The sequence below is a fragment of the Lithobates pipiens genome, unplaced genomic scaffold (assembly GCF_037356315.1).
Source record: "Lithobates pipiens isolate NorthernLeopardFrog02 unplaced genomic scaffold, aLitPip1_a1.2 Scaffold_8, whole genome shotgun sequence".
Classification (NCBI taxonomy): domain Eukaryota; kingdom Metazoa; phylum Chordata; class Amphibia; order Anura; family Ranidae; genus Lithobates; species Lithobates pipiens.
The window spans coordinates 251,217,742-251,232,430 of record NW_027507903.1 but is presented as its reverse complement, the minus strand read 5'-3'; the positions used below and the strand labels follow the sequence as shown (position 1 = coordinate 251,232,430).

General features: G+C 41.5%; 1 protein-coding gene across 1 annotated transcript in view; it reads right to left on the bottom strand.

Annotated features, from left to right (window-relative positions):
* HAL (histidine ammonia-lyase) overlaps positions 1 to 3,469 on the bottom strand; it is a 39,437-nt gene extending 35,968 nt beyond the window's left edge. The window contains exons 1-3 of the mRNA XM_077470202.1: positions 3,111 to 3,469; positions 2,535 to 2,595; positions 1,505 to 1,532 (exon numbers count right to left, since the gene is read on the bottom strand). Of these exons, the coding sequence (XP_077326328.1) occupies positions 1,505 to 1,532; positions 2,535 to 2,595; positions 3,111 to 3,357 (336 nt within the window). The 5' untranslated portion in view covers positions 3,358 to 3,469. The remainder of the gene's footprint in view (positions 1 to 1,504; positions 1,533 to 2,534; positions 2,596 to 3,110) is intronic.
* Between the last annotated feature and the right edge of the window lie 11,220 nt (positions 3,470 to 14,689).

Genomic DNA, 14,689 nt, shown 5'->3' with positions numbered 1-14,689 from the left:
ACATATCTGCAGGGCATTTGCACTGGGCATTGCCCAAAAAAAAGTGTGCGTTTTCTAGGCATTATGGTGCCAATTGACTGCACATTATCTTCTATGGAAATGCATCTGATTCGTAGAGGTTTTCTATTCTGAACACAAATTCTCTCCCTGCTCACTACACCTCCCACCCCCCCTCCCTGGTCAGCCAATCCGCAGCTACAACGGAGAGGAAAACGCTGAACAGCTGTTTTTTTCTCTTCGAAGAGAAAACAGAGCTGGAATTCGCACCGCACATGTGTGAACCCAGCCTAAGTCTTTGGCTCCTCTGTAATAATTGGAGAATCTATTGATTACTTTAGGCTGTCCTGGATTTCACAGGCTGCAGATGTGCTGCTGTCAATCCCTGGGAAGTCTGAGGCCTGACACAGCGGCCAGGATCTTGTCCTGATGGAGAAGTTCCAAGCGTCAGGGGCTTCTGCTGGACTCTGCTGATGCTGTAGCAGAGAACACCTCCCCCTGCTGCCCCCAAATTCCCCCTTCCAACACAAATCTTCTCCCCCCTAATCTCCTTGTGGCCCCCACCTCACATGAAACCACAGTGCCCAGGGCAGCCACTCCTCCAGCCCATCCCTTGTTCTGGCAATGGTCCCTTGATGCATTCTGCCCTAAAAGTTAGTACAGCTCAGTGCACCATCAAGTTCCGCTGCCGGTAGCCTCGTAAAAGTCTAAGATGCTGATTGCTTCTGTGTCTGGACAGTGCACTAAGCTGTACTATTGTCCACCCACAACTAAATGCCAGATTATCCTGCATTGGGGCTAAATGTCCAGTGTGCATGAGGTCTAACTGGAAAGATGTGAGTTGCTGAAATATTTTAAATACCTTGTTCCCTAACTACTTTACCTCCCATATTAAAGTGGTTGTAAACCCACATTTTGGACTTCTACCTATAGGTAAGCCTAGAATAAGGCTTAACTATAGGTAGTGGAAATATTTCCTACACATGCGCCATTTAGGAGATATTTCACTTGTAGTCTGCCAAAAATTCCCACGGCGCATGCACGGGGAAGAAACTAAACTAAGTGCCGTTTTTTCCCTAGCATGTGCCGTTAATTGTGACTCCCATGCTTATGCGCAGGAGTGACATCACAGAGCCGGAGTACACAGCCCAGAAGGAAGAGGGGCCAGAAGATGGACGCTGCCTACACAGAGGATTCTTTTGCAAGTAGGTGGCACATAATGGGCTAGTATGCGATGCATACTAGCCTATTATGCTTTTCATTTGCAGGCTTTGCAGCGAACAAAAGAGGAAGTAAAACCCATCAGGGTTTACTTCATCTTTAATGTGTAATATTTTCCCTTATATTTTTGGACTGCATGTACATTTTACAAAGACATATACAGGTTCTCTACCCAGACTGAATATTATATTAGTGTTTATGCATTATAGCACTTTTTTAGCAAATAAAAGCATTTATATAGTTTTATACGATTTCAGTTACAAATCAGGAAAAACAAAACACTCACCTTTTCTGGTTCTTTATATTTGCTATATCTGAGTATTTGTTAAAGAAATGCAAGTGCTTACTGAGGGAAAAAAAAATATATAGAAGAAGCAATATAAAAACATTCAATTTATCGTGGAAAAAAATTATTTCAACTGAAAAACATGGTTTTTGGGGTTTAAAAAAAACAAAAACAAAAAAAAAAAAAAAACAAACACACACACACACACACACACACCAACACAATGCCTGATTCACCCAAGATTTGCCCATACATTAAACAAATTATTTAACCGCATAGCATATTTTCTATCATCAATATCACATTCATCCTACAAAAATGATTTTACTCATTTGCCTTTTCTTATTTGATGTAAAATATAGTTTCACCAACAGATGTTAATCTTTCTAAACTAGTTTTTTAAATGATTTAAAACCCATGTCAATCTGTTTACATTATACAGAGCAGGGGAAGGCTAGACCCTTTGTTGAGTTTTGTCTACCACCTCACTAGGGGGTCTTTTCTTTCATTTATGTCTCTTAGATGGGTGCCAGATAGAATATGAAGTGAGAAGAAAAATTACATAAAATAGGCGTTCTAACCTTTTCCCACTATTTGCAAAAAAAGTGCCTGCAGTTCAACAGCTGAGGAATCCAAAAGACTTCCTAAAAATAACTTCATTGCCCTTTATTGTGTATTTCCTGAAGATTTGGTCTATATCTTCATATGTATTCATCCACTGAAACATTTGTTAGCCAGATTTATAAATAATGTTCCACTCAATAGATGTTGGGGAATCCAAGCAGATGTATGCCACACTTTTTAGCTTTGGGGCATGACAACCTTTGGCGTTCTAATTGTTGCAAAATTACAGGTTACGCAGTTGCCCAAGCCTGTTGGCCTGCAGCATAAATGTCTGAAATTCCTACACTTGTACTAGGTTTTTTTAATTTATTTTTTATTAAAACCAGGTTTTGGAAAATACAGATAAAACGCACATGCATGCATACATACACACAAAACGTATATATCTCATTCACTAAAAGGATACAAATGAACACCTTCTGGCTGAGACGGTATAAAGTCTGGGGACATCACATCTCCTTCCATAACTTAAATAAACAAAAATTATCAATCAACAATTCATGCAAGCAGAATAATATATAAATTAATATCCAAGTCATGGTAACAAATCATGCAATTCTGACAGTGTTTTCAGATTGCAAGATAACATTTCCAAAGTCACAAAGGACTGATCAGATAAACTATTTGGATTTACATCTTGGTTTGCATGCAGTATTTAGGTAATATTAAAAATCACAATAAAGAACAAAAAAATTAAATAAATTGTAAAAATGTATGAACTATATTAGAGTATACATATTTAATGTACTGAAGTCAACTACAGCACAATTTTGTATTGGCAAAATGTTAGAAATTACAATATGATATGGATTCGAAAAAGCTACAGATGCGACACGGAGAATCAAAGTTGAGAAGCCTCTTTTTAAAATTATGAAACCAAATCCATCTTCAGAATATACACGTGTATATAACTTACCATAACTCTCACTCGTATCTAACAAAAAAAAACAAAAAAATAAAAAAATAAAAAAAAAACACTTACCGACTTCAACAAAATCATTATCCTCCAGGCAATCTTCCAATGTGTCATCAAGGTCTAGTAAACCCAGTCCTTTACATCTTCGGAGGTAAAATTTGACATTATCCAGTGAATCAAAGCCTCCATTATCTGGTTTATTCTTTATATACCTCCTCAGAGCTTCCTTGCCCAGACATCTCATGGTTTGTTTAGGGTCCTTACAAGGCACTGCCAACCATTCTCCCCGTACATGTACAGTGTATCTTGGCATATTTCACTAGAAAGAGTCAGCTATTAAAGCTGGTACCAAATGAAGAAGCTTAGGGTTAGTTTAGCAGTCTATACTGACATTTACTAAGTGGAGAAACAGGCTAGTGGCATCATCCCAAATATCTCACCTGCCTTTAAGGTTAATGATTGAGGAAGTGTGACCAATTGCTAGCGGACAGAAAGACACGCCCTCTTTTATCTGCAAAGGTACAAGGCAAAACTTTGACATTTTAACATATAGTAAAAGGAATGCCCTTTACTAAATAAGTATCACACTAATACATTATGAACCTCAGAGCTTTGTAAACAAATGAAAGTTTCATTGGTTTTACCATATCTAGTAGAGTGGGCATGCATTCACATACAAATAAAATGTATTAAAGTACTCAATAACAGAAAAAGGTTTATTTCAATCTGAGATATATTTATACTGCTATAGATCATTTCCATTATGTTTAGTAAGACAGAAAGAGAGGAAAACATTGATGAGATTTAAATGGTGTTACAAAATAGGAGTTATAACCTATAGCAACCCAGATTCCTTATTTCCCCATAATAGGGAAGATGCAATTTTGCCAATTGTTATGGTGAACTCAAGTTTTTTTTGTCCTGGCTTTATCTTACAGCTGGGTTCACACCTATGCAGGTAGTAGTTGATGGGTTTCTAATGTGTTTTGCACCTTCTAACATGCGTTTTTGATGGGTTTTGGGATGGCGTCTGGTGTCATGCAAAAATGCACTATACATGTATCAACACAAGCAGAGGGTTTTTTTGTGTTTCCTTTGAAGTCTATCAAAATCAAAAACCTGCTGCAGGAAAAAAAAAGTCCCTGACCCTTTCCAAAAAAAAAAAAGCACCAGTTCAAAACACACAAATGTAAACATGACCCATAGGAAAGCATGTCTGAAAACGCACTGCAAAGCCTTAGCAGCCCCCCCCCCCCCCCAACCACAAAATCCGATCGTTCGGAAGTGATGAAGTTCGTTCGTTCCAATGGGACTACATTCAGCCCAGTAGCCAATAGCTTTGCTCTTGTACTTTGATCTGAGCATGCGTGGCACTTTGTCCGGTCGGAATTCTCTACAAACGATTGGAAAAAGTCCGATCGGATTTTGTTGTTGGAAAATTTGAGATCCTGCTCTCAGATTTTTTCCGCCGGAATTTCGGACGGAAAAAGTCAGATAGAGCCCACACACGATCGTATTTTCCGACGATATAATCCGATCGGACCGTTTCCGTCTGAATTTCTGACCGCGTGTACAAGGGCTTACACTGAAATATTTTCCCATATATTAACACAAAAGTTTATATTGCTGTAATGAGGTCACAGTTATTGAATGTAATGTGTGAATGTAAAAGGCACAAATTGTTTTAAAATAACATCCATTTTTTTTTCCAAAAACCATGGTTTTGCACAGAGCAGCCCTGATCCTCCTCTTTTTGTGTCCCCCCCTCTGGTAGTCCTGGCCTGGCCACCCGCCAAGTTCCCCCATAGCAAGCCACTTGCTATGGGGGCACTTATGCATGCACGCTCCTAAGCCGTCTGTGTGTTCTCAACCAAAGATAAATGGCATATTGGGAGTTATTTTCATGGGCATGGGTGAAGTTCCTCTTTAATTAGGAGTGCTCACCATCGCCATTTATGATCATATCCCACTCCTGCAGCTGCTGCCCACTCTGCTTCCTGTTCCTGGGGGGGGGGGGGTGGTGTATCTTCTTCCCCCCACTTGCTGTCATTATAGAAAAAAAAAGAAGGAGGAGGGCACATGGCTGTGCAGGGAGTTCTGTGAATGACAAGCTACAAGTACCAACAGCCTTTTAGGGTCAGATGTTACGAACAAACTGACCCTCGCACCCCCCTGATCTGACAGCTAGCGGGGATCCTCTTCTCCCATCCCAGCTAGCTTTCAGATTTACAAAAACGTGACCGAGTGGGGCTCCACCCACCTTGCCACATTACTCATTCACAGTGTTCTGTGAATGGAAAATGACAGATTTCAGCAGCCTATGCAGCTGTCGGCTTGTAGTTTTCAATGAACTGTTCCACAGCACCGTGGTAGTTAATTCCTTCTTCCTGTCAGATTGCATCTGCTTGCTCGTACAGCAGGGGCGTAACTAGAAATCACAGGGCCCCATAGCAAAATGTTGTATGGGCGCCCCCCACAAAAAAAAAAATTACAGTAACTAATGCCATTGAACAACAGATTACCACACTCATGTGGCACAGTACACAGACAGTACAACAAACAGCTTATATTAATTTTGAACAACAAAACAAAAATTTGCCAATAAATTCTACAGGATACATTAAGTACATTATAGTGTAAGTAAAGTCAAAAAAGTTTTTTTCAAGTTTTGCACCCCCACAACTAATGCCCCAGGGCTTGTGGGGGAAGAAGCCCTTGTCCCCATCTTCACGGACACAAGGTGCTTTTCCAAGCACTGTGCAAAACAGATGACAGTCTGTCTCCCACTCCCTTTCTAGCACCTGTCCAGACTCCAGAGCCTCCTCATGTGCCGAAAATGATGTCCCTTCGCAGGCTCGCTCACGCGTTCTGCCCCACCCACTCTGCTCTCTCCTCCTGCTGTATGTGGCTGCCTGTGTTTGGACATGGCCGAACTGATGGGGCCTGCTGGGAACAGTAAACTTACATTCCTCAGAGTGGAGCGGAGTGCCTCCTTACATCTCAGGTGTCCCCAGCTGTGCTTTGAAAAGTTTGCTGTACGAGCCCTTTCATAATGAGCCGCGGGCAGCGTTAGAGGTAAAGCAACGCTATTCAGTCACATTTAACGTATTTTAAGGGTTAACCACTGCCAAAATGCTTTGCAGGTGCTTCGGCAGTGATGCCAATTAATTTCAATGTGCAGGGGCGGTGTATACACCACCCCAACAATGCTGCTTGCAGGACTTTTTTTTTTTTTTTTTTTACATCCTACCAGCCCAGCACCGCAGTGTGAAAGCACTCAGGCTTTCACATTGGGGTGGCTTGAAAAACGCCTCAATGTAAAAGGGGTCTACTACAGCCCATTAATTGTAATGTACCTATGCACACAGGAGCCATGCATTCTTCAGTAAAAATAAAATAGAAAAAAATCAGCATTTTTTGGACAGTAAATTTATGCCTCACGTGCGCAAATGTCCATTTACATATAATGCAGAACAAAATGCGAGAATAACATTTTCACGCGTGTGTGTGAATTTGTGCAAAAATTGCATGAGTGCGTATTCACAAAAATACATGCACATACATACAAAAAAAAGGCTGAAAAAATAAATGCTCAAAGCAGGAGTATCATGTGCAAGAGGCATTACAAAGTCAAACTTTTTTTTTTTTTTCCCCACCCTTTAAACAGGATAAAATAATTTCATTCCTGCTTTTTGACAAGCTGAGGCTCCTGTGAACAGGGCTTTAGGAAATCTAGCAGGTGAGCATTTACTGAGATCAAAGATGTAACACACGCACACTACAAATTCCTCAGTGTTTAGTTAATCAGCTTTGGACACATTAGGAAATGGAATGAGATACTTTTATCCTACTTAAAAAAAAAACCTTTAACTTTAAAGGCCTCATACATGATAGTCCTGTTTGAGTATTTACTTTTTCAGACTTTTTATATGTATTTTCGCACATATGCCTTCACGCAGTTTTAGCACAAATTCACACGCAAAACTTATTCTCGCATTTTTGTTCTGCACAATATGTAAATGGTCATTTATGCTCAGGAGGGTAAATTACTGAATTTTATTTTTACTGAAGAATGCACAGCTCTGGTTTACGCTCCTGTGCATAGGTACATTACAATAAATGGGCTGTATTTTAGCTCAGTAAAAATTTTTTTTTTTGAAATGGCTGTACTGAGCTTTTTCACACTGCAGTGTGCAAGAGGCCTAAAGCAGACTAGCAGCAAGCAAAAAAAAAAGCAATGAGTCTTTCAGTGATGATGAACTATGAATAAAAAAATCACCAACATTAAAGCAGTAATAAATTACAAATGATATTATAGATGACTGAGACGAGATTTAATGGCATTTGAATTATGATTATTGCACTTAGTTTTTTTTAAAATATGCTTGAATGTATGTGGCCTAAACCAAAATTTCATACTTCTTAAAAAATAAAAAATCTGTGACATCTATTCATTTTAGAACTCATTCTAATAAATTACAGAATACAATCACTTACCAACACATTCACTGAGGCCAAATGTTCACAAAGGAAAGCATATGCATCCACATGAAAAGTGACAGTTGCATGGGAAGAAGCAGCTGTTCTCATAGGGTTGAGATCTAACACTCTGTGTTAGATTAAAAGAGCAAATAAAACAGGTGCTGTTACTTCACAGGGAGATTAACCATGTCATTGCTTAGACTGATGATGTTTTCTGGCATAAAACAAGCAGATCATTGTTATGGACCGCTGTCAAATTTGTCACCGCTCCTGTGTTCTGTTGATGGAAGATGCATAGTGACACATCCTGTATATGGAGGTCTTGTATGACGGTTATCGACTTTCAAGTCATATAGGTGGTTCAGTTGGCATCTGTCAGGACATCCAGTAACTATTAGATTTGGAAATCCTCATAGGTATTCAGATCAGACATCCCGTTGCAAAAACACACTAATCTCAGTTTGCACGGTTAATTTTACTGCAGTAAAGTGCATGTTTTACAATATATTTATGCGTTTCAAGTAGAAATTCAATTCATTCTTAACACCTAGTTGTATTTGTATAAGTAAGACATGCAGGGTTTTTGCTTGCACTAATCTTAGGCTCCGTTCCCACTTATGCACGTGCGACGGTGCTTGTGTGTTTTTGTGCGATTCAACATGTTGCAATTAGGGCAGCAGTCCATTAATTTAATGGTCAGCCTTATGCATGAAAATTGCACAAAGCGCATGGCCCTTTTTAAAAAAAATCACGCTTCACCAAAATGCATGCGACTTTAAGGTTTTGCATGCATTCCCATAACACACAAATTTGAACCTAGCCATACATGGCTCAGTTTTTTTTAAATTCAGCCAGTTGGCTAAAGTCTGGTACACAGTTTTTTGGCTGGGTTGCACTAAAAAAACCTGAGAGCCCCGATTGGGAGCCGCTGTACTAACCATGCAAGGTTAGTCCAGCGATCTCCCCCACTGAATTGTTGTGTTCTGACTGGGGGGCGCCCCCCACCAGAACAATCCGATCAGCGCTCTCCACCATTGGTTGAGAGCTTTGATAGGGAGTCAGTGGGCTGATGGTTTTTCAGCATGCAGCAGAAGCCAGCTTCTCTCGGACACACCAACATACACGTGGGCAGAATGTCAGCCAAATTTTTTGTGCTGGGATATGTCTCCCGACATTCTACCTGTGTGTACTGGGCTTAAAAGAAAAAGTGAGCTCATCTCCTCACCCATACATTTAGGCTGGGTTCACATCTAAGCCGCATGCGGCTGGCAGCAGGGGTCTGGTGCGTCCATGTTCTCTGTTTCAGGGACAAATCAGGGATGAATTTTTGCCTGAATTTGGCCCCGAAACTGAGCCAAATACACACAGGACCTCTGTGCAATCCGCTCTGCAGCCGCCCGGAGAAATGTGAACCGACTCCATAGAGAGCTGGTCACAATATCCTGACATGCAAATTGGATGTGGAGAAACCTACATCCAATTCACACTACTATGGACCCAGCCTCATGGTGGATGAGGAAATCCTCCCCACTGTGTCATTGTATTCACAAAAGAACTCTCCAGAAAAAAAAAACTGATCAGCTCTGCAGCTAATTGGCTGCATGCAATCATCAGGTGGAAAGCTTCCAACAAGCCCATTTATGAAAAATCAACCGATAGATTGACTTTTCGTGAACCGGATTGACCATACATGAATCAAAATTCCTGTTGAACCGGCCGAATTTCAATACATGTATAGTCTGCATGAAATCACAAGAGGATGCTTATTGTTAACCACTGAGAACTTCCAAGAAACCTAGACCTAATTCTGACCACGTACATTACAGTTGGATTCTACAAGCAGATAAGGTTGAATCATTATGTCAATATTGATGTGTAAGTCACAAACGACACATTAAAAAACAAAACAAAAACTGGATAAAATTACATGAAACATTGTGATATAGGTATGTAACAGTAATTGGATAATTTTGTTTTTTTTAGATGTGCTAAGCAGAAAGATTTATGAATAAGACAGGCCATAGATGATGCAATTTTCTTCACTGTAGTATAGTGAAACCGTGTCATTCATATATAAAGTCAGGTCCATAAATAATGGGACATGCAATTCTAATCTTTCTGGCTCTATACACCACCACAATAGATTTGAAATGAAACGAACAAGATGTACTTTAACTGCAGACTTTCAGCTATAATTTGAGGGCATTTACATTGAAATCAGGTGACCGGTGTAGGAATTACAACAGTTTGTATATGTGCCTCCCACTTTTTAATACTTGGTTGCAAATCCTTTGCAGACAATTACAGCCTGAAGTCTGGAACGCATAGACATAGACTGTCTTTAGTTCCTGCCTGTTCTTGGGGCATTTTGCAAGTGAAATCCATGCTCAATCGGATTCAGGTCAGGTGATTGACTTGGCCATTGCATAACATTCCACTTCTTTCTCTTAAAAAACTCTTTGGTTGCTTTCGCAGTATGCTTCGGGTCATTGTCCATCTGCACTGTGAAGCGCCGTCCAATGAGTTCTGAAGCATTTTGCTGAATATGAGCAGATAATATTGCCCGAAACACTTCAGAATTTATTCTGTTGCTTTTGTCAGCAGTCATATTATCAATAAATACAAGAGAACCAGTTCCATTGGCAGTCATACATGCCCACGCCATGACACTACCACCACCATGCTTCACTGATGAGGTGGTATGCTTTGGATCATGAGCAGTTATTTTCCTTCTCCATACTCTTCTCTTCCCATCACTCTGGTACAAGTTGATCTTGGTCCATAGGATGTTGTTCCAGAATTGTGAAGGCTTTTTTAGATGTTGTTTGGCAAACTCTAATCTGGCCTTCCTGTTTTTGAGGCCCACCAATGGTTTACATCTTGTGGTGAAACCTCTGTATTCACTCTGGTGAAGTGTTCTCTTGATTGTTGACTTTGACACACATACACCTACCGCCTGGAGAGTATTATATAAAAGTGTAGCGCTTTAAAGATGTGGCATATTTACTGCCAATATTACAAATATATATGTTCAACAAATGTTCTCAATGTGAAATAGTGCACACACCATGCAAAATACTATTTGCTATATACAACTATACAGCTGAAAAAATCAAAAAAATTAGTAAAAAATAAAAACGTGAGAATAGCAAAAGTCTCTTAAATGTCCGTGTATAATTCACAAATGTGTGAAAAGGATCCTACACCTCCTCCATAGAAAGACCGTGCAGTCACTACGTGAGATCCCTCCACCAAGCGAAATGGACGCTTACCGGATTTAGTGGATCCACTCAAATTTATATTTGGAGGATCACATAAGCTCGTACATATATGTAGACTCCTTCGATATTGCACTTTCCAGAGGGATTTCAAATGTGGTTATTCCATTCAAAAAGGTGACTTATCTCCAGCCATATAGGTCCACAAGGATAATAGAGCACATATAAAGAGAAGCAGGGACCACAATAGTGTAATTCCGTTTTCGTATAAACAATGTAATAAAAGGTTATTAAACTCACATGTATACAGAAGATTAAGCGCTTTTCAATGTAAAATCAGGCTGCAGTGAAGTCCCGACGCGTTTCGTCATAAAAAGACGTCACATACACCTACCGCCTGGAGAGTGTTCTTGATCTGTAAAAACTGTTGTGAAGGGTGTTTTCTTCACCAGGGAAAGAATTCTTCGGTCATCCACCACAGTTTTCCGTGGTCTTCGGGTCTTTGGGTCTTTTGGTGTTGCTGAGCCCACCGTTGCATTCTTTCTTTTTAAGGATGTTCCAACCAGTTGATTTGGCCACACCTAATATTTTTGCTATCTCTCTGATGGGTTTGTTTTGTTTTTTCAGCCTAATGTTGGCTTGCTTCACTGATAGTGACAGCTCTTTGGATTTCATAGAGTTGACAGCAACAGATTCCAAATGCAAATTAACTCTGGACCTTCTGTCTGCTCCTTGTAAATGGGATAATGAGGGAATAACACACACCTGGCCATGGAACAGCTGAGCAGCCAATTATCCCATTACTTTTGGTCCCTTAAAAAGTGGGAGGCACATTTCACTCACATAGACAAACTGTTGTAATTCCTACACCGTTTGCCTGATTTGCAAATACCCTCAATTTAAAGCTGAAAGTCTGCAGTTAAGGCACATCTTGTTGTTTCATTTCAAATCCATTGTGGTGGTGTATAGAGCCAAAAAGATTAGAATTGTGTCGATGTCCCAATATTTATGGACCTGACTGTACATCAGTGTAGAGCAGGGACAGCTCAGATAATTTCAGTGTAGTGTAGTGAGACTATGTCAGTAATCTTTACATTAGTGTATAGCTAGAGTAGGGACAGTTCAGATAGCATCAGTGTAGTGACAGTTGAACACCTTCAATTTGATTGCGTTACTGCCAGTCTAACGCCATTTACTTCTGTGTGCATTACTGCCAGTTTAATGCCATTTACTTCTGTGTATGTTACTGCTAGTTTAACGGCATTTACTTCTGCGTGCATTACTGCCAGTTTAACGCCAGGGCAGCCATCAGACATTTTGGGGCCCCTTACACAGCTTTAGGCCTGGGCCCCCCCCAGCCTGACCACCAACATTACCCAGAATCTAAGACCCCTTTCACACTGGGGCATTTTTCAGGCGTTTTTGGGCTAAAAATAGTGCCTGTAAAGCACCTCCCCTGCAGCCCCAGTGTGAGACCCCGAGTGCTTTCACACTGGAGCGTTGCACTTGCAAGGGGTTATAAAAAGTCCTGCAAGCAGCATCTTTCTGGCAGTGCGGGAGCACTGTATACACCCCTCCCCAACCCCCAATAAGCACCGCTAATAAAATTAGCGGCGCTTTACCGCTAATGCCGCCCCCCCCCCCCCACCACAGTGTGAAATTAGCCTAACTGTTACCATAAAACTGCCTATGCAGATAAGGGATGTCTGTAAATAAAAACAAACTGTGCAGCTCCGACTAAAGATGAATAATACCTTTGCTAAAGGTGTAGTCCATTTACAAGAAAAGGTGCTACCTTTGAAACATGCCAGTCAGTTTGGGCCCCAGTAGGGTCCCCTCGAATTCTGGAGTGCACTGTGTCTGCATGGAGGACACTTTTTCCCCCAGAGTTCTACTTTAAGGGGAACCCATTTACTGGTGCAATCTTTATAATGTATTATACCCATGATAGTGTACAACAACTGCAGAATTAGCCATTGTGATGTATGTACACAAAGAAATCTTATAAAGATTGCACCAGTAAATGGGTTCCATTTAACTCCAAATTTTGTTTCCATGGCTGGCCTTGTGATAGGAAGGTGTGATGGAATGGACATGGGCTTGTAATCACAGGCAAACTTATCTCTGATTATCCTGATCATAAACCTGGCCTCAGAGAATCTTCAACCCCAATGAGGACTGGGGAATCTTACTATTGTGGACTCCACACTGCATGGTGCCATGGCCAGATGGTCACCTCACTGACTTAGGCATTTGGAGACAGAGCTGAGGACCAGCACTGTGTGTAAGCTGCTGCCTGCTTGTAATCTGTATCAAAGAGAGACAGGGACTCAGGCTTACCACTGAAGAAGATCTACAAGCCGGCTCCTCGTTCCTCCTGCCTGCATGTCTTTGCAGGCTGTAGGGTATGGATTGCAGGCTCTGTGTCTCCACCCCCACCCTGGATGCCAGCTGATGATTGGTCCCCTGTCCCCCATGCTGTGGGGACCTCTGCAACTCGCATCTGACCCCAGACTGTTTCCAGCTGTGTGGGGGGGGGGGTGAAAAGAGGCTTCTTTCTCTATAGCAGCTGGCCGCCGTGCAGGCTAGCGGCGGCACAGGAGGTGATAGATTAAATTCATGTGCTGCTGTAGGTGGAGCGGGCCCCTGGGGAAGCTCGGGCCCCTTGAGTAATGCCTGTACCCCCCTGATGGCGGCCCTGTTTAACGCCATATCGTTTTGTGTGCGTTACTGCCAGTTTAACGCAATATAGTTCTGTGTGCGTTACTGCCAGTTTAACTCCATATAGTTTTGTGCGTTACTGCAAGTTTAACGTCATTTACTTCTGTGTGCATTACTGCCGGTTTAACGCCATATAGTTTTGTGCGCATTACTGCCAGTTTAACGCCATATAGTTTTGTGCGCATTACTGCCAGTTTAACACCATATAGTTTTGTTTAATGCCATTTACAGCTGTGTGCATTCTGCAAGTTTAATGCCATATAGTTCTGTATGTCACTGTACATTTGGCGCATTATATTGCAGTATATTATTGTGTGTCCGTGGAGTGTGTCTGTGTAGTGTAAGTACCCAAATGAAAGTGCACCAAACATCACTTTACATTGATTAAAGTGCATCTACCTACATATTTCCACTTCTTATTTAAATTTGCTTATAAGCACCGCCACCTCCCTCCCAATAGTATCTGGGAGGACAACAAAGAGAGGCAGACATTCTCTTGGCATTGTAAGGGGGCCAGCAACAAATGTGTCTACAGGCAAAGGTGGACCTGGTGATCAGTCCTCAGGCAGGGCATCATTTATCGTTTAGTGAGTTTGCCCATGCTATCCAGCCACAGCATGCAGAGGAGGTGGTGGGCTAGCTTGCTAAACCTTGTTCATCCTCCTCATCCTCTGTCACACAAGGAGAGATAAGTGTGCAGTCCCCTGCATTTGCCAGAGAGGATAAACATGCCTCCTTGTCCACATCTATTCCTGCCATAACCCCAACATCAGCCATGGAGGACTCAGCTGAGTTATTTGACCACAGCGTCAGCCATTTGCACCTTGATGATGCCCGCTCCTTGATGATGCCCAGCCATTACTGGATTCAGATGTTGGTTCTGAGGTTGAGAATGACAGGAACATGAGCCTAGAGAGAGGGGAGAACGCTGGTAGACAAATTGGCATTCGTGTTCCCCCAGCCAAAGCGTATTGCCAAGTTGTCTGCAGTGGTAATGATGAAGATGGAGGTGATGGAGATGATGATGATGAGGTCACTGATGTGACTTGGGTGCCAGATAGAGCTGAGGAGGAAACTGAATGTGAGACAGCATAACCCCAAGGAGGCCGACATCAAAAAAGAGTAGCCACCTTATTCCATCACATTCTGCAGCTGTTATCTCTCGGCTCACTCCCCAAAGCTCAGCTGTCTGGTCCTTTTTCAGCACATTTGCAGCAGATCGCA